This window comes from Lampris incognitus, chromosome 6, assembly GCF_029633865.1.
Source record: "Lampris incognitus isolate fLamInc1 chromosome 6, fLamInc1.hap2, whole genome shotgun sequence".
Classification (NCBI taxonomy): domain Eukaryota; kingdom Metazoa; phylum Chordata; class Actinopteri; order Lampriformes; family Lampridae; genus Lampris; species Lampris incognitus.
The window spans coordinates 59771779-59799496 of record NC_079216.1 but is presented as its reverse complement, the minus strand read 5'-3'; the positions used below and the strand labels follow the sequence as shown (position 1 = coordinate 59799496).

The 27718-nt window shown below is 44.0% G+C and overlaps 5 protein-coding genes across 6 annotated transcripts; 4 read left to right on the top strand and 1 right to left on the bottom strand.

The window, feature by feature from the left end:
* Window positions 1-80: 80 nt before the first annotated feature.
* ddb2 (damage-specific DNA binding protein 2) lies at window positions 81-8179 on the top strand. Its single transcript, XM_056282045.1, has 11 exons — window positions 81-213; window positions 322-466; window positions 565-683; window positions 2364-2555; window positions 3706-3872; window positions 4988-5087; window positions 5304-5481; window positions 5931-6076; window positions 6198-6356; window positions 7764-7809; window positions 7932-8179. The coding sequence occupies exons 2-11, from the start codon at window positions 343-345 to the stop codon at window positions 8177-8179; spliced, it is 1479 nt and encodes a 492-aa protein (XP_056138020.1). The 5' UTR covers window positions 81-213; window positions 322-342.
* Window positions 8180-8190: 11 nt separating this feature from the next.
* LOC130114235 (protein FAM180A) lies at window positions 8191-9698 on the bottom strand. The gene is made up of 3 exons (XM_056282046.1): window positions 9362-9698; window positions 9073-9155; window positions 8191-8960 (listed from the first exon to the last, which is right to left on the bottom strand). Exons 1-3 carry the CDS (start codon window positions 9432-9434, stop codon window positions 8601-8603), a joined length of 516 nt encoding a protein of 171 aa, XP_056138021.1. The 5' UTR covers window positions 9435-9698; the 3' UTR covers window positions 8191-8600.
* A 257-nt stretch (window positions 9699-9955) lies between these two features.
* kbtbd4 (kelch repeat and BTB (POZ) domain containing 4) lies at window positions 9956-13435 on the top strand. Its single transcript, XM_056282233.1, has 5 exons — window positions 9956-9985; window positions 10406-10880; window positions 10985-11126; window positions 11258-11364; window positions 11457-13435. The coding sequence occupies exons 2-5, from the start codon at window positions 10419-10421 to the stop codon at window positions 12315-12317; spliced, it is 1572 nt and encodes a 523-aa protein (XP_056138208.1). The 5' UTR covers window positions 9956-9985; window positions 10406-10418; the 3' UTR covers window positions 12318-13435.
* A 998-nt stretch (window positions 13436-14433) lies between these two features.
* rapsn (receptor-associated protein of the synapse, 43kD) lies at window positions 14434-21830 on the top strand. 2 transcript variants are annotated; one of them, XM_056281767.1, is made up of 8 exons: window positions 14434-14659; window positions 15339-15677; window positions 17589-17747; window positions 19184-19282; window positions 19490-19612; window positions 19770-19823; window positions 19924-20123; window positions 21634-21830. In XM_056281767.1, the coding sequence occupies exons 1-8, from the start codon at window positions 14468-14470 to the stop codon at window positions 21704-21706; spliced, it is 1239 nt and encodes a 412-aa protein (XP_056137742.1). In that variant the 5' UTR covers window positions 14434-14467; the 3' UTR covers window positions 21707-21830. The 2 variants fall into 2 exon arrangements, with proteins under 2 accessions (XP_056137742.1, XP_056137743.1); XM_056281768.1 differs by lacking the exons at window positions 19490-19612; window positions 19770-19823 and having other exon boundaries at window positions 14468-14659.
* Window positions 21831-25110: 3280 nt separating this feature from the next.
* Window positions 25111-27690, top strand: LOC130114608 (zinc-binding protein A33-like). Its single transcript, XM_056282471.1, has 2 exons — window positions 25111-25291; window positions 27216-27690. The coding sequence occupies exons 1-2, from the start codon at window positions 25158-25160 to the stop codon at window positions 27688-27690; spliced, it is 609 nt and encodes a 202-aa protein (XP_056138446.1). The 5' UTR covers window positions 25111-25157.
* Window positions 27691-27718: the final 28 nt, after the last annotated feature.

Below are 27718 nucleotides of genomic sequence, written 5' to 3'. Positions count from 1 at the left end.
AAAGTTTTGAGGATTTTTTTTTATCCCTTTATGGGCATTGGCCGGAAGTGCAAATTAGCCACACTGACACCTACCGTACACAAGGCGCAACTGACACTTGGAAGTTACAAAACGCCGAATTATCAAACAAACAAAAAAAACTCACGTGAGTTTACTGGGGGAAGCGCAAACGCCAGCGGAAAGTAGTGCTCTTTAAAACTCTACAACATAAAGGTAAGCTTTCATTCGGTCAACATTATTTAAGTCGCTAATATTATTCATTAAAACGCGTGTAAAGTACCTTAGGTTAGCTCGCCAATTGAATCACGTCGAACTGCATAGTTGTGTTTTATTAGGAGAGGAATGAGGAGTGAACGTGCACAGGCGGGTGCAGCTGATCCCAGGGGGAAGAAAAGGGGCCATGCGGAGCAAACCATCGCTAAGAAACTACGGGGGAAGATGAGCAGCGAAGCATCGAAGGCAGCAGGTCTCATGTCCTGTCATTTGTGCTCCACGGCGCACCCATATAAAAACCGCTTAATTAAAGTTTTGCCCTTAATCCGATTTTTTGTTTTATTCTTTCAGGGTACGATCACAAAATAAGTAACTCTTCGGGAACCCAGAAGAGAAGCGTCCGTGGAAGTATCTTGCACTACATTTATAGGAGCACCCTGGGGCAAAGTGTCCATTCACAAATAAGACAGGTAGGATAAGGTGTACTGTAGTGGTGGATAAGGTGTACTGTAGTGGTGGATAAGGTGTACTGTAGTGGTGGATAAGGTGTACTGTAGTGGTGGATAAGGTATACTGCAGTGGTGGTGGATAAGGTGTACTGTAGTGGTGGATAAGGTGTACTGTAGTGGTGGATAAGGTGTACTGTAGTGGTGGATAAGGTGTACTGTAGTGGTGGATAAGGTATACTGTAGTGGTGGATAAGGCATACTGCAGTGGTGGATAAGGTGTACTGTAGTGGTGGATAAGGTGTACTGTAGTGGTGGATAAGGTATACTGCAGTGGTGGATAAGGTGTACTGTAGTGGTGGATAAGGTATACTGCAGTGGTGGTGGATAAGGTATACTGTAGTGGTGGATAAGGTATACTGTAGTGGTGGATAAGGTGTACTGTAGTGGTGGATAAGGCATACTGCAGTGGTGGATAAGGTATACTGTAGTGGTGGATAAGGTATACTGTAGTGGTGGATAAGGTGTACTGTAGTGGTGGATAAGGTATACTGCAGTGGTGGATAAGGTGTACTGTAGTGGTGGATAAGGTATACTGCAGTGGTGGTGGATAAGGTATACTGTAGTGGTGGATAAGGTGTACTGTAGTGGTGGATAAGGTATACTGCAGTGGTGGATAAGGTATACTGTAGTGGTGGATAAGGTATACTGCAGTGGTGGATAAGGTGTACTGTAGTGGTGGATAAGGTGTACTGTAGTGGTGGATAAGGTGTACTGTAGTGGTGGATAAGCTATACTGTAGTGGTGGATAAGGTGTACTGTAGTGGTGGATAAGGTGTACTGTAGTGGTGGATAAGGTGTACTGTAGTGGTGGATAAGGTGTACTGCAGTGGTAGTGGATAAGGTATACTGTAGTGGTGGATAAGGTATACTGTAGTGGTGGTGGATAAGGTATACTGTAGTGGTGGATAAGGTATACTGTAGTGGTGGTGGATAAGGTGTACTGTAGTGGTGGATAAGGTATACTGTAGTGGTGGATAAGGTGTACTGTAGTGGTGGATAAGATGTACTGTAGTGGTGGATAAGGTATACTGTAGTGGTGGTGGATAAGGTGTACTGTAGTGGTGGATAAGGTGTACTGTAGTGGTGGATAAGGTGTACTGTAGTGGTGGATAAGATGTACTGTAGTGGTGGATAAGGTATACTGTAGTGGTGGTGGATAAGGTATACTGTAGTGGTGGATAAGGTGTACTGTAGTGGTGGATAAGATGTACTGTAGTGGTGGATAAGGTATACTGTAGTGGTGGTGGATAAGGTGTACTGTAGTGGTGGTGGATAAGGTATACTGTAGTGGTGGATAAGGTGTACTGTAGTGGTGGTGGATAAGGTGTACTGTAGTGGTGGATAAGGTATACTGTAGTGGTGGATAAGGTGTACTGTAGTGGTGGTGGATAAGGTGTACTGTAGTGGTGGATAAGGTGTACTGTAGTGGTGGATACGGTGTACTGTAGTGGTGGATAAGGTATACTGTAGTGGTGGATACGGTGTACTGTAGTGGTGGATAAGGTGTACTGTAGTGGTGGATAAGGTATACTGTAGTGGTGGATAAGGTATACTGTAGTGGTGGATAAGGTGTACTGTAGTGGTGGATAACCGAGTAACACTGCAACCGTGATCACTTTCCACGTTTGACTCTTTTCTCAGTGTGTCCGGGAGCCATTTGTTCGTTCCCTCTGGTCCTACAATCTCCACCGCACATTAAGCCCCTTTGACCGCAGAATCACCTGTCTGGAGTGGCACCCCTCCCATCCCACCACACTGGCTGTTGGTTCCAAGGGTGGGGATATAATTCTTTGGGACTTCGATGCGCTCAACAAAAAAACTTTTATTCAAGGGGTAAGAATAGAGATCTAAGGATGTTGGAATTGGGAATAAGTATAATAATTGTATTATAATTTATAATGATAATAAGGGGCAGGCTAAGCTAACTGCTAGCCCATGCAGACTGGCAGTTCTGAGTTATCCTGGCTGGCGTTCATTCTCCTGGACTGATTTTTTTTTTTTTTAGTTTAGATATATGTGTTAGTTTGGATATATGTGTTCTTGTAGTTGTAGTTTTTGGATGTGTTTTTGTCTGTGTTGCACTGCTTTGGGCTGGGGGAAACTGTTTCGTTTCGTTTCATGTGCACAAGTGCATGAAGTGAAATGACAAAGTGTTTCTGATTCTGAAGTATGAGCTCTGTCCATCCATCCATTATCCGAACCGCTTATCCTGCTCTGAGGGTCGCGGGGATGCTGGAGCCTATCCCAGCAGTCATTGGGTGGCAGGTGGGGAGACACCCTGGATCAGCCACCAATTCAGCTTAATATGTCTTGCCTGGCTATAATCCTGTGACCAGCACAAGATGTTTAATGCTATGTTTTACATGGAACCCACGTGTCTTGCAGTAAAACTTGTTAAATATAAAGGGGGTCATTGTTAATAAAAATGTTCTCAGTACTCTAAATTTTTATACCAAGTCAGACAGTCATATTTCACTGCAAGTTCATATTTGTTCTCTATTTAGATGGGGGATGGAGACTCTGTTACAGACATGACATTTAACAAGTTAAATCCCTCTCAGCTATTCACCTTGTCTTTTGGGCATGCCATGGCACTGCGAGGTTTCAATGGGACAACTCTAAGACTGTTTGCCAACTCAGACACATTTGAGTAAGATGAAGTCCCTAATTTTCTGTGAGACAGTCAATGCGGTTGTGGGTTTAAATGGTCTTAAAGGTTCTTGTAGGCCTCTCTTTACTTGATCAGTTGAGTATCAATTCCATTATAGGGACACTATTACCCAGTTTGCTGCTGCCAGTGGTTTGTTGGTAATATGCTAGTGACTCCCCAGTGATAAGCCTGGTGTTGGTAATATGCTGGTGACTTCCCAGTGATAAACCTGGTGTTGGTACTATGCTGGTGACTTCCCAGTAATAAAACTGGTGTTGGTAATATGCTGGTGACTTCCCAGTGATAAGCCTGCATCTGTCTTTTTGTGCACAGAAAGGAGCTGGAGACTTTATTGGAGGAATGAAGTTTTGCCCAATGGATCTATCCAAAGTCTATGTGGCCTCTGGTGATGGCACATTGGCCATACAAAGCTTTGAGGGTTGTGCATCTGACATTCTGTCCAGAACTCAAGACTGTGGTCATGATCACCATAATGTTTGGTGAGGATTACATTACATTACATTACATTAGTCATTTAGCTGATGCTTTTATCCAAAGCGACTTACAATAAGTGCATTTAATGTAGGAAATCAGGAGAACTACTAGTCATCAGAGGTCATAAGTGCATCTAAACAACCATCTAAGAGCAAAACCAGTGCTAAAGTAAAAGTGCAAGAAAGAGATTTTTTTTTTAAATGAGTGAATACAATAAGTGCTAAGAACAAGTAACAGGGTAGTAGTTCTTGAAGAGGTGAGTTTTCAACCTGCGCTGAAAGATGGGCAGCGACTCCGCTGTCCTGTGGGGAGTTCATTCCACCACTGTGGGGCCAGGACAGAAATGATCAGATAGGATGTAAGCATTGAGAGTGCAGAGCCTGTGACACCCAGCCCCTCAAGGGTAGAGAGGAGGATCTGGTGGTTCACTGTATTGAGCGCAGCGGACAGGTCCAGGAGTATCAGGACAGAGGAGAGAGAGTTTGCTCTCGCAGAGTGCAGCGATTCTGTCACGGCAAGGAGGGCTGTCTCTGTCGAGTGACCCACCCTGAACCCAGACTGGTTGGGGTCCGGGAGGTTGTTATGGTGGAGGTACAAAGAAAGTTGGTTAAAGACAGCATGTTCGAAAGTTTTTGATAGAAAGGGTAGAAGGAAAACTGGTCTGTAGTTTTTGACATCAGAGGGGTTAAGTGATGGTTTCTTGAGAAGGAGGGTGACTCTAGCAGTCTTGAAGGCAGATGGAAAGCATCCTTTTGATGCTTTCCATCCTGATTAAGGACAATTGTTTATTTTTTTTCTCGTTAGATTCGCCTTAATTTGCATTCACTCAAACAACAGAGCTTTAATAACTAGCCTTGCAAGCAGACATCTGTTATGAGTTTGTGAGTTTTAGCCAGCATTTCTAGGGCTCAGCTGTTTGCTTTTCATTTGAAATTTTTAAATACCATTAGTTTGAAACATGTAGACAAATCAAGATGTGAGCTTAAAATGCCGTTGTTGTCATTGCAAATAATCTTTGCTGAACTTAAATGATGAACACAAATACTATTATCTCAGTTTAATAAATGTTTCAGCTGTCAAACGTAATGGCAGTCACGCTTGGTTGTGCTTTGTTTTACAGCTACTGGTATTGCTGTGTAGATGTGTCTGTAGGCCGACAAATGCTTGTGACGGGGGACAATGTTGGACAGATCTACCTACTGAGTATGGAAGGCCAGAAGGTGTGGGTCATATCAAAATAAATGATGTTCACATTATTTATTGATAAATTTGACTTATATTTCTGAAAGCTGGTATAAGGCCCTTGCCTTATACCAGCTTTTGGGTGTCAAAGACGGCTTATATATATTTTTAAAAAATTTGACGGTTCCAGTTATTTTCATGAGTTGAAAAGTAATAGGACATTTCAACATTTGTGGTTGTTTCTGCTACTTCAGATATTCAGTGACAAGTTGCACAAAGCCAAAGTGACCCATGCAGAGTTCAATCCTCGATGTGATTGGTTGTTGGCAACAGCCTCTGTTGACCACACTGTAAAGCTGTGGGACCTTAGGAGCATCAAAGACAAGCAGAGCTTCCTCCATGAAATGCCCCATGACAAAGCTGTCAATTCAGGTAACATTTAAAACAAACAAACAAACAAACAAAAAACACTCATAACATGTATATTCTGTCCACTGTGTCCAATATGGGCAAGGTTTGTCTAGCAGGGATGGGCAACATGATCCAGAAAGGGCCGGTGTGGGTGCAAGTCCTTGTTCCAACTAAGCAGTTACACACCTGACTCTACAAATCAAGGTCCTAAGCAAAGACTATTGGTTGACTAATAGACTCTGGTGTTTAACTGCTTGGTTGGAACAAAGACCTGCACCCATACTGGCCCTTTCTGGATTATGTTGCCTATCCCTGGGAGAGACACATCAAAGGCAGTAAAGAAAAAGCTTTAAAACACTGCTCCAGGCACTTTCAATTTATTTGACTATGCTAAAGGTAAAGGAAATCTGTTGGTTTACCTTTTAATGATATCTATTCACACTTGATGCTGTTATTACATCTTCGTACAGCCTATTTCAGTCCTTCGGACTGCTCAAAGTTGCTCACCACTGATCAGTATGACGAGATCCGGGTCTACTCCTCTGCTGATTGGTCCAAACCTCAACAAATCATCCAACATCCACACAGGCAGTTTCAGCATCTCAGTCCCATCAAGGTTGGGTTCCTCTCTATATAAGAATGTGTCCTCCTGCTGGTGATGCAATGAAATGTCTTCCTGACCCCTCCACTGGCCAGTAATGCGCATATTTCATTGCATTTTGTTATTTTGTCTATAGGCCACATGGCACCCTTTTTATGACCTCATTGTGGCTGGCCGGTATCCCGATGAGAGGGTTTTCCCTGGTGACCGAAGGACAATTGACATCTTTGATTCCAATTCTGGAGACATTGTGTGTCAGCTGAACGATCCCAATGTAGTGTCTGGAATCATATCTGTGAGTACATTTTTTTCCAGGCAGTCCAAGGAGCTGCACCAACTTACCTGCAAATCCATATTAACGTGTACTAGGCTGTCAAAATTGGCCAAAAATGACGTTTGATTATTCCTTCTAAAAAACACATCGGTTCGAACCCATTCGAATATATTTCTGCGTATTATGTCCATATGAGGGTAAACCAATACGAGAGAGAAACTACTTGTATAGGTATACTTATTTCAATGTAAACATGTCTGTTAAAAGATCTACATACCTACACATGACAAAATAAACAAATAAAATAATGTCCTATACCGTAAAACTTCATTTAAAGACCATAGACCTCTCTGTCTCTGTCTCTGTCTGTCTGTCCGTCTGTCTCTCTCTCTCGTGTTTGGTGCTAGAGTCAGAAATGAGAACGCGCTGTCTCTCAGAGCGAGATGAATGAGTCATAATTGATGTGTTATTCGATAGCCTAATTTTTATACAGATTAGGTAATATTCACACCGGTTTAACAATTTGATAGACCGAACTCTCTAAAGCCCAGCCCATCAACTGTACTGATCTGCCTCATGTCCTTGCATATGAACGAAGTAAGTTTCTTCGTGCAAGCCTCTTGTCGTGCTGCAGATGGCAATCTTGTGGCGGGCGGTGTAAAATATGAGTTGATACGTGGCTGTTTGGGTGGAGTTCCGGACATCAGGCCATGCTCATTTGGGTGCATATTTTTGAGATGTGCCCTCAGGTGGAATGGTAAGCTAACCATCGCTTACATAGCTTGCATACGACTTTATCTCGAGGTTCCACAATTTTTCCGTTTTCTGACCAAAATCCGAAGTATTTCCAAACGGGGCTTTGTAGATTGTTCGGATTGAAAATCCCTCTCTGCGGCCGAGTTGGGTTGTGAACTCTCTGGCATCTTTACCACACAGTTGTTGTTGAATTATTCGCTCATTTCAGCTTGACCAAATTTTAATTTTCAACCGATGAAAGTGACGTTGTGTGACTTCTGTCCGTCATGCAGCGTAGTGCTGCTTTTTCCACAAACAAATATTAATGTTCACACTTGAATATGTTTTGTTTTTTGTTTTATTTTACAATTCAGTTATATATTCAAATTCGGAATATTCATTGGCAATATTCATCAGCTCTCACATGTACACCCCTGCTTGCTGTCTGAAGGGCTAATGCCTATGCCCACTTCCAATGGGCTGTGCTAGAGCACGAAATGGTGTAATGAACTTCCTACCTTTCATCGGGGCTGCAGACTTGCTTACTACATTCAAGACAGGCCTGAAAATATCCTTATCCATTCCCACCTTAATCCACGGATGGTCCTAAGCATCTGCTAATTTTTTGACTCCTTAGCACCTTTAAAGATTTTAAATTGGTATTTTCTAACGCCCAAATTCATTTGATTTCAGGTCAACAAATTCAGCCCAATGGGTGACGTGTTGGGATCTGGAATGGGTGAGTTTTTCCAAAAGCCATCACCCAACCTTTCAGAATGTGATTACTTCAGATTCATAACATTTCCATGCAAAGAAACGCAAGTGGCACTTTGCTAAAAACTGGTACATTTTCAATCTCAGGGTTTAACATACTGGTGTGGAAGCAGGAAGACTCGATGATCAGTGAGCAATGCAAGCTGTTGGAGGAAATGGGATCCAGAGTGGGAAGCTCAAGAGGCCAGCGAGCAAGTCAGCATCGCTCTACCAGAGAAAGACGAGGACAAGCTGGGGATGCAAAGCTAAAGAAAAAGTTAAATTCTCTGGGGTTATCAGAGACCAAAACCAAGTCCAGATGTGCTGAAAACAGCAAAGCAAAAAAGAAAAAGTGACTGTGAAAGGTTCAGATGGTTGATGTACCATTAACAGTAACTATAAGTGATTTGCAAACTATAAAAAAACCCAGTACATTATAGATGCGAGATGCGCTTCTTACTTCAGGGATTGTTTATCATGTTTAAGGATGGTGTTTTGCATCTTGCCAATGAGTAAACCCTCACCACGTGGTTGATACCTTTAATAGAGATGTTTTATATATTCATATTATAAACTGTATATAACAGGAACTTTTGTAATTGCCTTTTATTTTTGTACTATGCTTTAATAAAAATGTTCATATGTGGTTGAATTGCGCCAACAGTTTAGTATGCTTTTGTGTATGATTTATAAATGTTATAAAACATGCTGATAATATGAATACAAACCCAGTTACTGCTTGGTTTACATGATTCATTCTCGATCTTATACAGAAAATTAGTTAAGATATTGTGCATTAGTAATGAGGTACTGTCCACGCAGATTATTGACAGTGATGTTGGCCAATCGGATCAGCATGCCGCCCCAGGCAAGTTGCTCCTCTTTTCTCTCCTTGCGCTGGGCCTGATGAGCAGAGTAGACCATGCTTAGGACTAGACCGTCAAACTGGATCTGAGAGAAGGGTTTCCTTTTGTTCCTCTCTAGTGTCATCAGCATCTCCTCCATGGAGGTCAGAGTTTTGGCAACATTGTCATTAATGCAAGCTGTGAACGCTCGTCCCTGCCTCATGGATGCCATCTCCTTGTCAAGCAAGAGAATGTTGTTGTCCTGGTCAATCTCCACCCCACCCAGCAAAAACTGCATGCACAAGTACAGGAATAAAGGACATAACCAATGCAGGTCAACTACTGGGGGACAGTTAATGCATTTGCAACAAGGACTCCTGGAAATCAATAAGGAAGGAATATACCTCAAACATCAGGCTTGCATCGGAAGCTGATCTGCCGATTCTCTGAGAGGCAGAACTTTCATATATGGATGCGGCTACATCTACTGTAGAAAGTATGACAGTTGAATAATGAGTCACTTCATAAAACACGGAACGGCCCTGAAGGCATTACATGCTTACATATAACTTCAAATTTCACTTCTTTTTTGCATGTATTGTGCACAATGCACGTTTGTTCATGCAGAATCATACAACAACAACAACAACGTTTGATTTCGAAGCGTCGAGCAGGTGGTCAGTTTCAACTCACCCTTAAATACTTGCTGGAACCACAACCCTAACAAGATCTGGATGCAGATTTGAATTCGTAATTTCATATCCATTCTCCTCAATGGTTATCGACAGATATCAAGAGTACCTCTCACATCTGCCTCGCTTAAGCCACTTTTATAAAGCCAGGCAGAAGAAGCGGACTGAATGCCATGAATTTTTGTTCTTCGGAAAAAAGGGCACGAAAGCCAATTGGCTGTGGCGCTGCAATATTTTCAGGTTGCGATTCTGCAGATACACTTGTGCAGATTTTTTTGTTATATTCTCTCTTAAAATCCTCCGCAGTTGGTAACCGTTATGTGTTGGACTGATGTCTGGACGCTTGTCGATGCAGTGTTGAACTATTATGGTTTCATTGACACACGAGTTTTGTTGAGAAAAAAACATGTTTGTGAAATACTCAAAAGAGGGCAGGTCTCTGCTACGTCCATGGCTGGATCAAGCGTCTCAAACGCTACCTGTAGTAACACAACTCCACCACTCGGAGGCAGCAGCGCCAATCGACACCTACAGAACGTTTGCGGCTGACGATTAAAGAAAAAAAAGTTTATTTACTTCCGGATGACGGTTCAAAGTCTGTGTTTGATAAAGTAGTGGACAAAAGGTAAATTAGACCAGTTTATTAGTTATTTATTTTAGCATATGGTGATTCGGCCTTCCCACACTAAATACGTATCTGCATCAGCAACGACCGTCACATTAACATAATTCAGTTTGCACCCGAGCAAACGCCTCCCGTCGCTGAAACAGACAGGATGCTAACGGTAGCCATATGCCAACTTATCATAACGTAACGGAGCTAATGTTAGTGGAGCACGGTCAGTTGGCGTTGACATAACCGCCAACGCACTTTCGCCACACAAGTATTCAGTTATCATGCGAACTCGGGGTTTAACCCCCCCCCCATCAGTGTTTAGAAAGCGATGCCATTGTGAAGTGTCTTTAACCAGCTAACCATCCCAGTTGTTAACATGTCAGTCTTCTTTGGACCTAACTGAATGTTGTACTCCACCCGTCTTCTCAGGAGAGCCAAAGAGATGGAGTCTAGTGAGAAGGGGAGCCCTAATGTGGGTGGCTCGGTGGCAGAGGAGAACTACTTCCTGGGATACACCTTCACCGACCGCTCCCACTCCAGCCGGGTGGTGAAGAGCATCATGGACCTGTGTCTGGAGGATGGCCTGTTTGCTGACGTTACCATCACTGTGGATGGCAAAGAGTTCCAGCTGCACCGCTTGGTCCTCTCAGCCCAGAGCAGCTTCTTCCGCTCCATGTTCACGTCCAACCTCAAAGAGTCCCACAACCGCAGTATTGAGCTGAAAGATGTTAGCGCGGCAGTCTTCCAGCTGCTGGTCGACTACATCTACCATGGCACTATAAAGCTGAGGGTGGAGGACCTGCAGGACACGTACGAGATGGCGGATATGTACCAGTTGACTGCCCTGTTCGAGGAATGCTCCCGGTTTCTTTCACGGACAGTGGAGGTCAAGAACTGCCTCCAGGTGTCTTTCTCGTTTGGTTTACTTCTAGTTCAAGCAGTCATTTGTTCCTCAGCATCAATTACATGGTGTTAAGTTTATGAGAACATGTTTTTTGTTTTGCTTAGGTAATGTGGCTGGCAGACAGACACAGTGACCAGGAGTTGTACACTGCTGCCAAGCATTGTGCCAAAATCCACCTGATCCAGTTGCATCAGACAGAAGAATTCCTCAATCTGCCACTGTGTCTGCTCTTGGATATCATTAAAGGTATTACGCAATCAGTGCATAATTAAGTATATTCTCATACACTGTTATGTTCTAAGTTGCGTTGTATGAAAATAAATGTCGTACATTTGGAACTAAATGCATACCAGTTTTGTTTTTACATCGTGCTGCAGATGGTGTTCCGAGCTCCCAGAATCCAACAGTGGCCATTGACACGTGGATAAACCACATCAAAGTGGAGAGAGAGGAGTTTTCATGTGTTCTTCAGGAAAACCTCAAGGCAATGTTCTCTTCAAACTGGTTTTTAAAGGGTTTCCCTCATGCTCTGTCTTGAGGAATTCTTTATCTAACGTCTTTCTTTTTTGCCTACAGGAAATTGGTGAGAACGTCCATATCTACTTAATAGGAAAGGAAGAGACACGGACTCATTCCCTGGCCGTGTCTCTGTATTGTGATGAGGATGATGTCATCAGCGTGAGTGGACAGAACAGTTTGTGTCACCAGATCACAGCAGCCTGTAAGCATGGAGCAGACTTGTATGTGGTGGGGGGCTCCATACCCCGCCGCATGTGGAAGTGCAACATGCACACCATGGACTGGGAGCGCTGTGCCCCACTGCCCAGAGACCGTCTCCACCACACTATGGTGTCTGTCTCCAGCGAGGACACCATATACTCTCTAGGAGGCAAAACCTTGCAGGACACCCTGTCTAATGCTGTAATTTACTACAAGGTGAAGGACAATGTGTGGACAGAGACTAGCCAGCTGGACACAGCAGTATCTGGGGCTGCAGGGGTTAACCTGAGCGGTACCATCTACCTGCTAGGGGGAGAAGAGAATGACATGGACTTCTTTACTAAGCCATCCCGTCTCATTCAGTGCTTCGACACCACCACTCAGAAGTGCCAGATTAAACCCTACATGCTGCCGTTTGCAGGCTGCATGCATGCTGCTGCTCACATGGACGTGATCTTCATCGTAGCAGAGGGAGACTCCTTGGTCTGCTACAATCCGCTGCTGGAGAGCTTCACCCGCTTGCGCTTCCCCGAGTCATGGAGCTGTGTTCCCTCAATCTGGAAGGTGGCAAGCTGTAATGGCTGTATATACGTTTTCAGGGACAAGTGTAAAAAAGGTGATGCAAACACCTTGAAGTTCAACCCTGCCACATCTGGGGTCTCTGTGATAAGGGGCATCAAAATCCTCCTCACAAACTGGCAGTTTGTATTGGCCTGAAAGTCTGTGTGGATGTTGACACTGTTGCATCTATTCTCTGCTGGTAATCGCAGGAATTATGATTAAAATCTATTCATGAGCTATCCTGGCATCCTCTGAGGGGGAGACTTGGTGTAGAGGCAGAGCTGGTGTTGACACAGTGGGTTTGTATATTTCACAGTCTCATACAACCACAGGACTCTTGAGAGGCTTGTATTACAATGTGTCTTTTGTTTTTGTCCATTAAGAGTTGAGGCACATTCAGCCCTTTAGTGGTGAAGGTACCCAGTTAATCATTGTTTCCTGTGTGATTTTTCATTTACTGAAACATATGTACAATATGTAAAATGGCTAGTGGTTGTGTCAGGAAGGGCATCCGATGTAAAATTTTGCCAAATCAGTATGTGAAGTGACAAGACGGAACGGTCGAGGCCTGGGTTAACAACAGCCACCATTGGCGCTGTGCCCTCGCATGGTACCGATGGAAACTATAAAATCCACTGTGGCAACCCCTGAAAAACAGGGAACAAGCCGAAAGAAGAAGATGTACAATATGTAAAATGTAAGTAAAAAAAATATACCATTGTGCTCATACAACAATATCTTGTTTTTGTGAAAGAAAGTTGAATCAGTTCATTTGGACACTGTTTTTCTTTGATTTTAATTATTGAGCATGCATCTTGTTTTTGTGTGCACACAGCTATTCAATATTTTATTTTTATTTTTTTTACATTTTCACTTTTCTTTTCTTTTTTTTGCCCTGAGGTAATTTTTGCTGAATATTATAGGTGTACCTCATATTAAACTCTTATCAGAAGTATTGAATATATAATTGCAGCTATGGATTGTGATGTCTTGTTTTCCTACCTGAAGCCTCTGTGCTATACCATGATGCAAAAGTATTCCCACATCTTGCCTATAAACGTCACATTTACCACCAAAGATTTGCCCGAGATCTTTCATCATTGCACCTAGATAGCAAATCCAGGGGTAAATATGCTCATGTTATGATTCTAGATGTTTTTAACATAGGCACACTGCACGACACAGACAGACCTCCGAGATTTATCACAGAATTGGTACCACATCTTGTGAATGGCAAGGCGATAAAAAGGGCCTATTTGTATCCTTGCAGTGGGTGAGAGGGGACTGTGGGAGTGAAAGCTACGCTAGCGAGGCCAATGCTCTGATCCCATTGATGTGGTGCTGCAGGCTGTGCTGCTGAAACCCAAGCCCCTTAACATGTTGGACTTTGCGAACTATTCTAAGCATCAGTTGCTGATGTCAAGGTAAGGGGAGGGAGGTTGTGGGGGCACATACACGTCTCCATAAGGACCACCAATGGGTACTGCCGGACACTGCGAGCACCGTTTGAAATCTCGGCCCTGTGTTGAGCACTCTATCCGTTTATAGCCCAATCTCTGTCCAGAGAGTTGATGGAGACATTCTGGTTAGATCCATTCCTGGATGCGTGTTATGTTTTGATTTTTTTTTTGCCCCAATGGGTAAGGATGTGAGTATTTCGATCCTGTGTTTGGTCGGGGAGTAGTGTGACTGGGAGAGGGTAGATCGCTAGGAGGGTATTGTGACCTTGGGACTGCTTACTTGGGGCAGAGCAGAATTCCTGAGGGGACACATGGTCTTGAGTGACAGGGCCATCTGTTGTAGCGCCAGCACTTGGAGGCAGGTGGAGGGGGTCAGACGAAGGGGTGCTGCGAATTCCTTTTGCCGGGGTGTGGAGGGAGTAGATATTCTGGGCTATCGCTGCCAGCACGGTACAGGGAGACGTGTCTCTTTTGCATTTTTCAAGCGGAAGTCTGAAGGAGGATTTTTCTAACACTCACTACAGAGAGGGAGAGTTGGAGGGGGGGGCCATTGTTGGGTTTACTAGGGAGGATATTTTCCTCTCACCACGAAGTGATTGGTCATAATGGTATTAGTTTGGTGCTCTTTTACTGTGGTGGATCCAGTTTCTTTTCCCTCTCAGTGCTGCCTGAGCTGAGAGAGCTGGATCCGGTAGGCCTTCTGGCACCGACCTCTTAGAGGATCGTCTTCTCGGGATCATTTTTGGAGTTGTACTGTGCATGGCAAGGATTTATTTTCTTGCTCCCTCGCTGCAATTGCTCCATCTAAACGAATGAATATTTTTATGAGGGAACCTTCTACCAGAGATGGGCCAGGACCAAACCAAGCAGCAGATAGAGAAGGGTCTAAAGCTGTACCAGTCGAATCAGACAGACAAAGCCCTGCACGTCTGGACAAAAGTGTTGGAAAAATCCTCGGATCCTGGAGGGAAGTTTCGGGTTTTGGGGTGCCTGATCACAGCTCACTCAGAACTTGGAAAATATAAGGAGATGCTCAAGGTAAGCATCCCAAGTAACAACCCGCATAGTTGACATTTGATATACATGGTGTTTGTTCAGACGTCCCCCATTTTCAAAAAAGGACTGCGATCGATAGCTAGACAGATGGCTTTTACTGCGTAATCATATTATGTGAATTATTATCAGAATCACACAGGCAAAAAAGTAGGCTTCCAAGCTTATGTACCCGGGAGTTGCAGTGTGCAAGGGAGAGCTATCTGATGAGGGGATGCTGCTGTAAGTGCCATTTATTTTATGTCTGCGAGGAAGTTTCGGTTGTTTTTCTGAAATTGTGGCATTCTGATAATGTCAGCAAGGATAATTATGCAGGGAGAGTATAAAGATGACCTCTTGGCGCCTCTTAAGTGTGATCTTGAAATCAATGGGTTAATTTGTGGCTTCTACACGGTGTGGGATAAATAAGTATGCATGCAACCTGAGTGTCAACATGGGCCGTCTTGTTGACATAATCCAACTTACTCACTGAGCACCCAAAATCTCCTTAGGTCCTTATTATCTTAACTACCATGGTCTTGAACTAGGGACCAAACAACTTTAAAATCTCCTGTAAGATATGTATTTGCATTTGTGTTGATGAATTTTGTATAAGATTTAATCAGATTATTTCTGCTGTGATTCCCAGTCCTCACATCATCTCGCTCTGACCCTCTCTATGCAGTATGCCCTAGCTCAGATTGACACTGCCAGAGAGATGGAGGACCCAGACTACCTGACAGAAGGCTACCTGAACTTGGCACGCAGCAATGAGAAGTTATGTGACTTCCAGAAAACAGTCTCCTACTGTAAGACCTGCTTAAACATGCAGGGTACCACTGTCAGCTTACAGCTCAATGGCCAGGTATGTCTCAGCATGGGCAATGCCTTCCTTGGCCTCAGTGTCTTCCAGAAAGCCTTGGAGAGCTACGAGAAGGCCCTCCGCTACGCACACAACAACGACGACAAGATGTTGGAGTGCCGAGTGTGCTGCAGTCTGGGGAACTTCTATGCCCAGCTCAAGGTACTGTACCACAGAGCATATGCTCCATCGGCTATGGGTTTTTTTTGTATGAATGATTTGATTGTTTTTAATTCAGTAGGCAGTTTTTATGAGTCCCAAGGATCCAGATTCACTGCCACATTGGCATAGCCAGGGGGAGGGACTTTAGGTTTGAAATCATCCCCCCTCCCAAAAAACAAAATATCTTTGACTGTTCCAAATGTGTTGCAAACACCATCATATAGTCAGCCAAATAACACTGGCCTTGTATTACACTGCCCATGAGCTCAAATGATGGTCATAAATATGAAATTATATAATAACAATTTTAACTATCCTCTTGTTACTTAACTTGAAATGATGTTTTTTATACATCTTCTACTGTGTAAATTGCCAAGCGCCCAGTCAGAATGATGAATAAAGTGTTCGTGTTCAGTTTGAAAGGGCACTTACTTGCGTTTGCTTTTTACTAATTGCAATGTCTTGTGATTTCCACAATGGGTGGACTGAGATAACACAAAAAATTATTGCCTTTTCAGGCCTTTGAAAAAAACATACAGCACAGAAGTGAGGAGAACGCTACAGCAATAGACAGCCGATGAATAAAGACGACTTCATTCACCCGCATTCATTCAAATTCTTAGCTACGCCAGTGTCGGGGTGTATTGTAGATTGCCTTAGCATTATCTTCGAATGGTTGCATCTGATTTGATCAGAAAAAGATCCTATCCTGACAAGTGAATAAGTGTCTTTTACATATGCAAGAGAAAAATCTGAAATGCTTCGTTAGTTGTATCCTTCTGAACTACTTCTTATGAGAGGAGGCCTCATCACTGCCATAATGGTGCAACCGGTTTGCTGCACTGGGGCCCAGAAACTGTTGGGGGGGCCCCATGAAGGAAGGAGATTTTTTTTTTGCTGCTTAATGGTCTTTTCAGACGGGGGGTGGGGGCGTGATTGACGGGCCTAAGTAATTCATTTCCAACGAGAGACGAGCGGGCAGGTAGGGAGGCACGGGCGATCTGTCAGGCAGAGCGATAAGTGGGTGCAACCCTGTGAAACTGTCACGGTCGCGCTCGTCTAACGCACACTTCCGCCCACTGCCAGAGTTAAATTGTCTTGAACTTTTTTGCTACGCAACGCGCAGTGTCACCCCACAGAATGGACGAGGGACCGATTCTTGCCGCTTTGGCTGCTGTTTGTGGCGCCGGTCAAATCCTGGTTTGCAGGATGAGAGTTGCATGGTGAGCCTCTCCACGGTGGCACACAGCAGTTGTCTGCTTTGCGGTTGTCTGGAGTGTTTATGTGTGTCCGTGCGTCTGTGCGCGCTTGTGTTGGAGGCGGGGGGGGCAAAACAAATTTGCACCGGGGCCAATCACAATTACGTGATGCTAATGGGCCTCATTAATTGGGCAGGCCATGTATTGAGATCATTGTGCAAGCAATTTTGATGCTGCCAGTGCAGACACTTGCACAGTATAACAAACCTGCAGACTATGTGAAACAAATAGCGGTTTGTGCGCACATGACTGTGTACCATAATACAAAGACTAATTGGTTAAGGTAGGCTACGTGGCAAAGGCTCATTTGACACTGGAGATTTGTAAGAGTAATACCCTGGCTTCCAAAGGGAGCTCGATTTCAATGGGATTGTGATGGGGGGGGGGGTGTTCAAAGAATGTACTCGTGTGTCACATCACTTTATGAAACAAAAAACACATGCCCGAGTCGGTGAGAGGCACAAGGCTGAGCAGATATTTTGTTTTTATGCATGCCACCTTAAGGCTCACGGAAAAAGGAGCTGAAAACCAACAAATCAAAGCCGAATGCCCTATCTTGCATGTAAAGGTAGCATTCGCCCTACGATAGTGTCCCTGGTTAACAATGTGACGCCAGCGGTCCCACTCATCACCCACCAATTTGTACCAACAGGACTACGAGAAAGCCTTGTTCTTCCCCTGCAAAGCAGCTGAGCTGGTCAACGACTACGGTAAGAGCTGGAGCCTCAAGTATCGTGCCATGAGCCAATATCACATGTCCGTGGCCTACAGGAAGCTGGAGCGTCTGCCCGATGCCATGGAGTGCTGCGAGGTATTGTGTTTTATTAACGTTCTGCAGATGAGACTTGACCCCGGAGACAGGCTTTATCACTGCACCCAATCTGTTAAAAGAGCACAGCTAGTAAATGATGCAACATCAAAAGTGTGGGTCTTCCAAACTTTGTGCCCCCCCCCCGCCCTCCCTCCCTTCGATGCCTTTGTCCGTTCTGATGTCAGGGTTGCAAAGAACCCGCTGTGCAACTGACAGGTGCAGGTGTCGAGTTGGTCCGTTGTACTAGGCCGCGGACCTCGACAAAAATATGTCCACAGAGGTGCTGGTTTAAAGTGTTAATGAAGAGAGTGCCTATAGCCTGAACTCTTGTTCTAAATATGTACCGAGGGAGGAAAAATAACTTGATGTCATTGCCTTGGAGTGCAAAAGTATGAGTACAGTAACAGGGCAGAGGGATGTATTTCACGATACCGCTGTCTGAGGGGGGGGGGGGGGGGTCTTCATTTTGATGCAATGTCTCGCTTTCCCCATCAGTTTTCAAGTCTATCATAGACCCACCGTGGGGGGTTCTTGTTTGCAGGTACAGGCACTCAAAATGTGCTAAGGGACCTATGCATTCAATGAAAGGCTATGACTTGCAGCTATAACCCGGAAAGGATGCATCCGACCTTTATAAGAGTTTATATCCATCACTCCTAAGGTGAAGGACGTGTAATCTGTGTTTATTTTCATAAACAATTCATCGTAATGCTGCCAGAAGCTAGACACAAGGCTGCCGCACATGGTGATATTGTGTGGTAAAGCATCAGGGGTGTAAGGATAGGGGATGTCACACACAATAATGTGATTTTGAATTGTAATTTTGGGCTATACAAAAAAAAAAAGTGACGTGACTTGATTTTATACCTCTAACAACCTTTTACGGAAGTACTATCAATTCCCAGCTATATACTGTGAAACTTTATCTTTGTAAAGCCATGCTATGTGGACTCAAAATCACATTTCTCTCTTTTTGTTGCTGCACACCGGTGTCACAACACAGATGAGGAGGCAGGGCAAGCTCATCTCCTTTTTGTTTTCTTGTCATTGGCTCCGGTAATGACTGTTCCTGTTCACAGGACGACCTGGCGTGTGGCAAAGTATTTCCAAGGCCAAAGTAGCAATTTATAGCATTCAAGGAACGTTTCAAGAGGCCACTGAAGAAAATGATGATTCACTATTACAGATTAAAAACTGGCCATAGCTGAGAGGACTTTGCTGCTTTGCCGTTGTATTGTAGGGCTTTGGCCATGACAAATCCACTGCATCAGACCAGCCGAATCAATCGAAATGTAAAAAAAAACAACTGTTATTTTCACTTATTCTCCTTTCACGGTGTTTAACAAAGTATTCTGTGCTTCTTTTTGTGGTGTGAATTGGTTTTGTGTTCTGACTCGATATGAAATGAAGCTTGTTGAACTCTGTCCCCCCACCAGGAATCCATGAAGATTGCATTGCAGCATGGCGACCGTCCTCTCCAGGCTCTGTGCTTATTAAACTTTGCAGATATTCACCGCTGCAGGAGAGACGTTGAAGTAAGGGATCGTCTTTCATGCAAGTTTATTTAGGTTGAGGCCATTGGTGGTTACTGCAGCAGAGGTTATCGTATGTTCAGACTTAATTTATGGGTTTTCTTGCTGAAATACCAGTTTTTAATTCAACATTACATTTTTTTTCCCTGTTTAAGACTATACTGATATCCATCATGTATTGTTATTATTTGTTTTCCTTCCTATGTCCAGAAAGCATTCCCTCGCTATGAATCTGCAATGTGTATCATGACAGAGACGGGAAATCGTCTTGGACAAGCGCAGGTCTATCTGGGAGTAGCAAAGTGCTGGCTACTCAAGAAAGATCTAGATAAGGTCATTACTACAACCAAAATATAATTTGTTTCTCGAGCCACATACTTGAATATATATAACAATTGGGCTCCCAACTGAAATCTAATTGGGAACATGAACACATCGTTGCTATTAAGTGGTATTTGTGACCTACCATCACCCGCTCTCAATTTTCTAGGCTCTGGAGTCATTGCAGCGTGCTCAAGAGGTGGCCGAGGGAGTAGGAAACAAGGTAAATTGAAGCTGTAATTGTCACGTGTTTATCGTTATTATAATTTATGGTCATTTATGGTGCATCTCATGCTGGTTTCTCTTTGTCCTGTATACCTAAGCTTTGCATACTGAAGGTTCATTGCCTGAGTGAGGGGATCTTCCGCAGTCAAGGGCAGCAGGAGTTGCTGAGGGAGCATGTGGTGAAGTGCCTGCAGTGTGTGGAGGAGCTGGAGCTTTACTGTGGAATGTGTGGCGAGTCCATTGGGGAAAAGGACCAACTGCTGCAGGCCTTACCCTGTTCCCATATTTTCCACCTCAAGTGGGTAGTTTCAGCCTATACCTCTTAGTTCTTTATGTCTCTGTACTACCAATGTGTCAAGTTTAAAAGGAACGATTGGCAGAGGTCAGTTTGAGGGTGGTGCAAGGGGATGCCGTCCCCCATCAAAGGGGGAAATTCACCGATTCTCAGCCTTGTCTCTGTTTATCTGTGACATGCAAAACACCTGCAGTTGTTCCCCATCCTTTCTGCATTGGTGATGTGCGAGTCATGGACGAATTGTTCAAAATGAACGACTCTTTAGTGAGTCTCCATTAATTAGTTCACTGACTCACCCCCCCCCCCCCCGGTAATTGGTGCAAACTGCGAAGATGAGGCGAGGCGACGTGTCACTACTATGCAACTCTTATATTTACTGTATTTGTGGAAATGCATCAAGTTAGTTACTGTATTAACCTAGCTAGCTAGCCCTGTGAGAAAAGCAACCGCTTCCCCATCCTCCATCCACTTTGGGTCAATGGCACCATGTGATATATCTTAATCAAGGAACGTTAGCACATGTAAAGAATCTATCGCACATCTTGAAATTCTATTATTGAGCTCCATTGTTGATCTATCATTGATTTACAAACAAGTCATAAAAAAACTAAACCATACTTTTTTTTTTCTCGGCTCTCAAATCGTTTTTAAATACACTTGGTGTAAGAAAGTCTTTTCACAAAAATTAAGGGAAAAAAAAAAAGTCTACAAATCGATCATTTATAATTGATTCTGGCTTGCTCTGGCCTTCACAACCACCCCAAAAGCTAGACCGAGGTTTTTTTTATGTCTGCACTGGTCTGAATTAAAAGAAAAGAGCATGAATTCTTGCACAGATCTGAGGGTGCGGATCCTCTTTTCTTGTCATGCAGTCTGATTTTTCTTTCAGCTCCAGCATCTCACCGAGGTCTGTTACTGAGTGAGCGGTGTATTGTCCTCCATTTTTGATGTCTGCACTGGTCGAAAACATTTGTGAGATCCTGCCTCAATGAGACATAATTTTTAGTCCAAATAGAAGAAACATAGATTTACACCTTGTGTGTTTTTTTTAAAAAATAATATAAGTAATGTAAATATAATAATATGGTGGCACGGTGGCCGAGTGGTTAGCGCTGTCGCCTCACAGCAAGAAGGTCCTGGGTTCGAACCCCGGGGTTGTCCATCCTTGGGGAGGTCATCCCAGGTCATCCTCTGCGTGGAGTTTGCATGTTCTCCCCGTGTCTGCGGTGGGGTTTCTCCAGGTGCTCCGGTTTCCCCTGCCATCAAAAGAAACATACATGTTAGGGCTAATACTCCTGCCTGTGCCCCCGACGGAGGCGATGGGAAAAGAAGTTGGTCCCCGGGCGCAGCATGGGGGCGGGCAGCCCACTGCTCCTAGCTACACAGATCACAGCTAGGATGGGCTCATTTGCAGTCACTGAATTTCCCCAAGGGGATTAATAAAGGAAACATAATCAGTTATGGACGGGCCCACAAATAAAGCTGCTGACACTAAACTGTCTCCTCCCTTTAGGTGCCTGCAGACAAACGGGACAAAAGGTTGTCCTAAATGTCGCCAGGCCTCCATGAAGCCTGGTTTTGTGTGATTGTGCGGCGACGTTTACACATTGGAACTGCAGCATAACGCCTCAACCTCGTCCACATAAGCTCCTGACTGAACTGAGAGAAGCGGGACGGCTTTGGATGTGCTGACTCTACACGAGGAGTCTGGTGACCCGACTACTCTGGGAAGAGGACGGCGACTACACAACACCGAATCCAACCATGCGCCCCCGGAGTGAGGCTTAGCGGGGAGGGATCGGGCACCCACGTCTTTACAGGTTACCTACAGATGTCCATCTGTGGCCGACAGCCTACGGAGGGGGCCTCATTTTGCAAAATCACAAACAGTAGAGGAAATCCTACATGGTCTCTGGTGACTGACCGCCTGGTTTTAGGGCAGTTTCAGTTTAAAGATGGACACGGAGCAATCCAAAGAGAATATCTCACAACTTTACCTGTTTGTTAGACTCATAATTGGATGACTAATGTGAAAATATTCATGGAAAAAGTAATTATTAGCATTAATTGAGATCACAATGACCTTAGCAACATGGTATGTCGGTGAAATTCAAATTTACACCCGTTCTCTTACACACATCCACATGAATGGCGCGATAACACTGAATGGATTTTGGTTCTGCTCACGTTGGCGTGTCTGAAGTTCGTTACCAAACGGTTTTTAGTTCTCCGAGATCATTCTGTCATTACAAGGTCGAGGACATACGGCATCACAACCAATATCAAGAAACTGAATTTATTTTATACATATTTATTATTGTATTCATGTACAGAATATTCTGATGTTAGTTTAAAGTGTTTTGTTTTTTTTTTTTGGAGTGTTTCGTAAAAGCTGACTAAATACCAACTAAAATCTCTTAAACAATCTAAAAACTAGTATGTCTTTACTAAGCAGGGGTACGCAGCTCTTTTCCTTTGTCTTAAGGACTAAGGAACAGAATCAACACACATTGTGTTACTCATATAAATTCCTATCCAGCATTAGCTTCTGGAGATGTTTTCCTCTTAAGTCTAGAACAGAGAGTTGTGTTTTTTGTTGTTTTTTTGCAGTTTAAGTCAAAAGATTGTTGAGAAGGGAAACCTTATGTATTATTGGGAAACGATCTTACCTGACCAATCACGTGCATGTCGAATAATTAGCTGCAGAAGAGAGTTGCTCTCATGCAGAACTGAAGTGCGTTGATATTTGTGGCTGTATGTAAATATGATGCGACTGTTCAAAGTTTTGATCGTGAAATCGAACATTTTTTTTAGGGGAGAGCCAAAATACTGAGATGCAGAAAGCAAAGGGACATAAGCTACCATTTGTTGCATGTGTTATTTAAGACGCCGAGCAGGGAGCGGAGCAGTCGCATCAATAACGTTGGTAACCCAGAGGAACTGTGTATGTATATATTTCTTTGCTTTGGATACTCTGATATTTCTTAGATATGCAACGGCTTCCACCATTCAGATTTCCTGACAGGTTTCATTTCGTCGTGCTTTTCTTCGGTTATGATAAACGCACCTGATCGGTCCCATAGAGCTGATCAGGGGTTAAATGGGAGTTTGTCACTTGGCCTTCCCTCCAAAGAGAGCGCTGGGTGACAGCCGGGGCGGTCTCGAGGAGGGCGACCCATCCTTACACTTTTCTGACGGTAGATGCAAAGTGCTGATTCTCATAAATCAAAGCAAGTTCAATTCTTGGTGCTGCAAAATAAAAAGACCCAAGTTTGCACAACCAAGCGAGGTGAAAAACCGTTTTACCCGCACAACACGGATGCAGGATGCAACACATAGTGATGATGATGAAGAACGGGAAGCCTCACAGCTTCTTCTTCTCTCCCCACACATTGTCTGCACCACACGGGACAACAGCAAAGTTGACACCGAGACCAAGACGTTCGCTTAAACTGCACCAGCACTTATATCTCTGGATTGTAAAACCACATGGGTGACGGGCCTCAGCTTTGTCCCGGACAGCCGTCTCCCACTTTCTCAGCTCTGTGTGGCTGTTGGAAGCCTGACAAAGCTGCAGGTCACACTTGCCGTCTGTTCAAGTTGTTCATGGCCAATGCAAAACTTACTGATCATGCAGCAACAACGATGACGTTCAAAGTTAAAGCAAAAAAAAAAAAAAAAAAGAAAAGAAAAAAAAGAATTTAATGTTTTATTGTTGACTTTTCAACTAGTCTGTCAAATGTAACTGTTTGCTATTGTTGAGAGAACATCCAGTTATTGAAATTGTTTAAACTACCTCTGTTTTATTTCTCCTTTCCCATTTCAGAGGACTCGTGCAGCAAAAACACAAACATGAAACACATGTGGAATTGTGATGTGAATTTTTTTTTCCAAGAAATCACGTGGATTTTACCATTACGTCATGATTTAGACAGGGCTGACTGAAATGCATTGTAAAAATCAGCGGCTTTGCATACGAGTTGAGCCATTTTACCATGTGTTGTATATGAAAACATTTTTGTCATAATAATAACAATAATAATAATAATAAAGTTCGCTGAAAGTGAAGTGAGAAGTGGTTATGTGCAATATTTGCTCATCTGATAGTGTAAGACTATTGTGTGAGGATGCTGACTTCGTTCTCATCTCAAACTCAACATTTAAGCTTTGCCTTTTCTAAAGAGACAAAATGTGGCCTGTACTGTTGCACACTGCATATGCATAACTCCACAGACTGCAAATTTGTGCAGTCAAGGCCTTTTTTTTTTTTGACAAATTATGCTGTCTCTACTTTGCATCGCTGGGGCTGCTAAAAGGAACACTGTCAAGTCTTCCGTGCAGGCTGCAGAGGGCCTCCAGATGGCTTTGGATCAGAAGGAGTGATCTGCGGGCCAATGCTGCCGGGACACAAGCCTGGGCCTGATCAACCCTGGCTGAGTCCGCCTGAGGGAGGGTGTATGCTGCTGAAAGACCCGAAAGACCCGAGGACCTCAGGAGACATCACTGATGATGTGTCCCGGTGCATCCTAGGATGCATCTTCGAGTCAGTCATGTCTGGGGCAACGTTATGAAGGCTGTTTCTTTTCATTAACGGGAATATCTATCATTATAAAGATCAGTGTCCAATAATAATCCCCATATGCAAAATGATTATGATAGTAGTGTTCATTTCAGAGGTGAGGAAGCAACACTCCTGCTGGTGATGTTCCTCTGACTAGTTCAACTAGTTTGTCAGCGTTAACGGAAACACCGACCCGCCAGCAGACTTTCCGTCCCGAGCTCGGGTTGGCTAAAGGATGTGATGGGATGACGTGATACTTGCAAAAGCCCCCTTAATGGAAAGTGTGGGAGCGGAAAGCGACTCCAGAATGTCCCGTGTGTGTGTGTGTCTCACACACGGGACATTTATTATGCATGATAACAGAGAAAGCGGGGTGCTGATGGTGAGCTTACAGGGAAGCCACGTACCACGGAACAAGTCAAATCCAGAAGAAGAAAAAAGGTGCACTTTAATTAGTCTAACCATGTGCATTTCAGATGGAGGTTTCAACCAAACTGGAAATCTTAACAAAGCATCTCCAATTACTTAAGAGAAAGGAGAACTGGGGAAAAGAAATATATCGTGGTAAAGCTTGTGATAGTATCGTTATTGAAGAGGAATTCCCTCCACTGTTCTAATGGTGCTACATTAATTATACATCTTGTTGTATTTGCATAATTGCTCACTGGAAAATAGCATCATAAGAACGTTAATGGGTTATTGTAACCTTGGTTTCTAGGTATTTTTAGCATCTAAATGCTTTGTATTTTACATTTACATTAGATCTTTTTTAAACATATCTTTTTAATCTGCATATTTTTGTTTCCTGCTCTGCATTGTTTTCCTCCATCTTTATTGTCCATCCATCCATCCATCCATTATCCAAACCGCTTATCCTGCCCTCAGGGTCGCGGGGATGCTGGAGCCTATCCTGGTAGTCATTGGGGAGGAGGTGCAGAGACACCCTGGAGGCCACCAGACCATCACAGGGCATCTTTATTGTAACCCTCTGAAATGGCAGAACTGAATGTTGTTTACTTTCAAGTCAACGTAGGGACTCTCTGTGAGAGGCTCAACATGACCAACTGGTGAGTGACCAACCACAAATGGGTGACAAATGAAAGGGAAAGCCAACATAAAGAGTCTTAGTAAGGTGTTGGTCCACCACCAGGCTCCAGAGCAGCTTCAGTGCTCCTTGTCATCGAGTCTGCAAGTCTCTGAACTCTACTGGAGGGATGGACACCATTCTTCCAGAAGATATTCCCCCATTTGTTGTTTTGATGATGGTGGTGGGGAACGCTGTCTAACACGTCAGTCCAAAATCTCCCATAGAGGTTCAACTGGGTTGAGATCTGGTGACTGTGAAGGCCATAGCATATGATTTACATCATTTTCATCCTCATCAAACCATTCAGTGACCCCTCGTTCCCTGTGGACGGGGGCATTGTCATCCTGGGAGAGACCGCTCCCATCAGGACAGAAACGTCCCATGACAGGATAAAGGTGATCACTCAGAATATCTTCGTATTGATTTGCAGTGACCCTTCCCTCTGAGGGGACAAGTGGACCCAAACCATGCCAAGAAAATGCCCCCCCACAGCATAACACAGCCCCCGGACCCCCCCACTCTAAGGGCATATGTGACTAACTCGCAAGTTCCCGTTTCCCACAGCACCCAGAGAAGCGTTATTTGAGTATTTATCAATGCAGATAGCTGATGTCTGTTCCCCAAACATTTGCAGAGCCACGCACATCAAAACCAGGAGGCGATTAAGGAGGAGTTCTGTAAGTTATACGGGTTTCTGTGGGGGGAGGAAAAGGCCAGGTTGACCGATGTGCAACATGAAGAACAAATCAAAACATACAGGTGTGACGTGCGATAAATGACCAAAACCCTCCCCTCCATCATCGGTGATACACAGAAGACCACCAGGGCAAAGGATGTGCCGTTCTTCCAGGTAAACAGACAGCCTTTATTCATGCATTGCTTTTTTTGTTTAAATTAATAATCAACATGGTGATCCATTTCTTTAATCTAATTTCTTTCACAGTAGGAGTACAAGATGACGTTGAAGAATATGTATGCACAGGACTTAAAACCAGCAATACATGTCTTGGATAATTAAAAGGTGTTAATAATTTCACCATGCAAGAGCCATGGTGTACTAGACATATTTTAACAGGTACTCCAAAAATGTCTGGGACAGCTGAAGTTTAGAGTTTGGAGGAAAATGGCTGAAATTGTGAAATGTGGTTAGTTATCTCGCTATGACCATCACTTGTTTTTAGTTTATCTATAAAGGTGCAATTCAGTCATACAGGTTGTTTTGATCCCTGACATCTGCTCATGAGTCCAGCTCCCATCACTCTGGATCCAAATGCAGCCCAACCCAATGTAAGCCTCATAGATGAGCTGACCTGCGGTCAGTATGGCAGTAAACAGCTCCTTTCCGACAACCCTGAACACTGCAACAGCCCCCATGAACACCGCAACAGCCCCCATGAACACTGCAACAGCCCCCAACAGCCCCATGAACACTGCAACAGCCCCCATGAACAGCCCCCATGAACACCGCAACAGCCCCCATGAACACTGCAACAGTCCCCATGTCGGCACTGGGAGCAACTGGGTTCATTTCTGGAAAGCAGAGCTGGGCTGCGGAGGTCAGATGTGGCAAGGACTGGTGCATAAGTGCTGTCGGAGAGCCCATCAAAAGGACGAGTACCGTCTTACTAAACCCGACAGTGGGTTTCTGGGTCATTAGCTTGTGTAATGAAGACACGTACTGGGCTCAGACCTCCCCTCGCACCAGGGTATCGGTGAAGAAGAAACCGCACAGGATTACTGTGGAGCATGAGAAGGGAAAGGTGCTGATTTATCACCGATACATACGACTCATAGAGGGAATGTTCCCCTGCTTCTCCTCTGGTATGTATGAGGAAAAACTCCAGCTCTCTGACAATTTATCCCATGACAGTATCCGGAAGTGGATGAATAGTGGTAAATACACTGAAATTCTGTTAATTTGAGATGTGTGAATTAGGGCTGTGCCTGCTG

Excerpts from the sequence above, each read along its gene's own strand:
- ddb2 (XM_056282045.1), top strand. The coding sequence starts at position 343 with ATGAGGAGTGAACGTGCACAGGCGGGTGCAGCTGATCCCAGGGGGAAG. Across the intron at positions 2,556-3,705 it reads AAAAAACTTTTATTCAAGGG|AAAGGAGCTGGAGACTTTAT; the intron begins GTAAGAATAGAG and ends TTTTGTGCACAG. Across the intron at positions 6,357-7,763 it reads TAGTGTCTGGAATCATATCT|GTCAACAAATTCAGCCCAAT; the intron begins GTGAGTACATTT and ends ATTTGATTTCAG.
- LOC130114235 (XM_056282046.1), bottom strand. The coding sequence starts at position 9,434 with ATGGATATGAAATTACGAATTCAAATCTGCATCCAGATCTTGTTAGGG. Across the intron at positions 9,156-9,361 it reads GTTCCAGCAAGTATTTAAGG|TAGATGTAGCCGCATCCATA; the intron begins GTGAGTTGAAAC and ends TACTTTCTACAG. Across the intron at positions 8,961-9,072 it reads ATGCAAGCCTGATGTTTGAG|TTTTTGCTGGGTGGGGTGGA; the intron begins GTATATTCCTTC and ends TTGTGCATGCAG.
- kbtbd4 (XM_056282233.1), top strand. The coding sequence starts at position 10,419 with ATGGAGTCTAGTGAGAAGGGGAGCCCTAATGTGGGTGGCTCGGTGGCA. Across the intron at positions 10,881-10,984 it reads AGGTCAAGAACTGCCTCCAG|GTAATGTGGCTGGCAGACAG; the intron begins GTGTCTTTCTCG and ends TGTTTTGCTTAG. Across the intron at positions 11,127-11,257 it reads GCTCTTGGATATCATTAAAG|ATGGTGTTCCGAGCTCCCAG; the intron begins GTATTACGCAAT and ends ATCGTGCTGCAG.
- rapsn (XM_056281767.1), top strand. The coding sequence starts at position 14,468 with ATGGGCCAGGACCAAACCAAGCAGCAGATAGAGAAGGGTCTAAAGCTG. Across the intron at positions 14,660-15,338 it reads AATATAAGGAGATGCTCAAG|TATGCCCTAGCTCAGATTGA; the intron begins GTAAGCATCCCA and ends CTCTCTATGCAG. Across the intron at positions 20,124-21,633 it reads TCCCATATTTTCCACCTCAA|GTGCCTGCAGACAAACGGGA; the intron begins GTGGGTAGTTTC and ends TCCTCCCTTTAG.
- LOC130114608 (XM_056282471.1), top strand. The coding sequence starts at position 25,158 with ATGGAGGTTTCAACCAAACTGGAAATCTTAACAAAGCATCTCCAATTA. Across the intron at positions 25,292-27,215 it reads GAAGAGGAATTCCCTCCACT|AACAGCCCCCATGAACACCG; the intron begins GTTCTAATGGTG and ends ACAGCCCCCATG.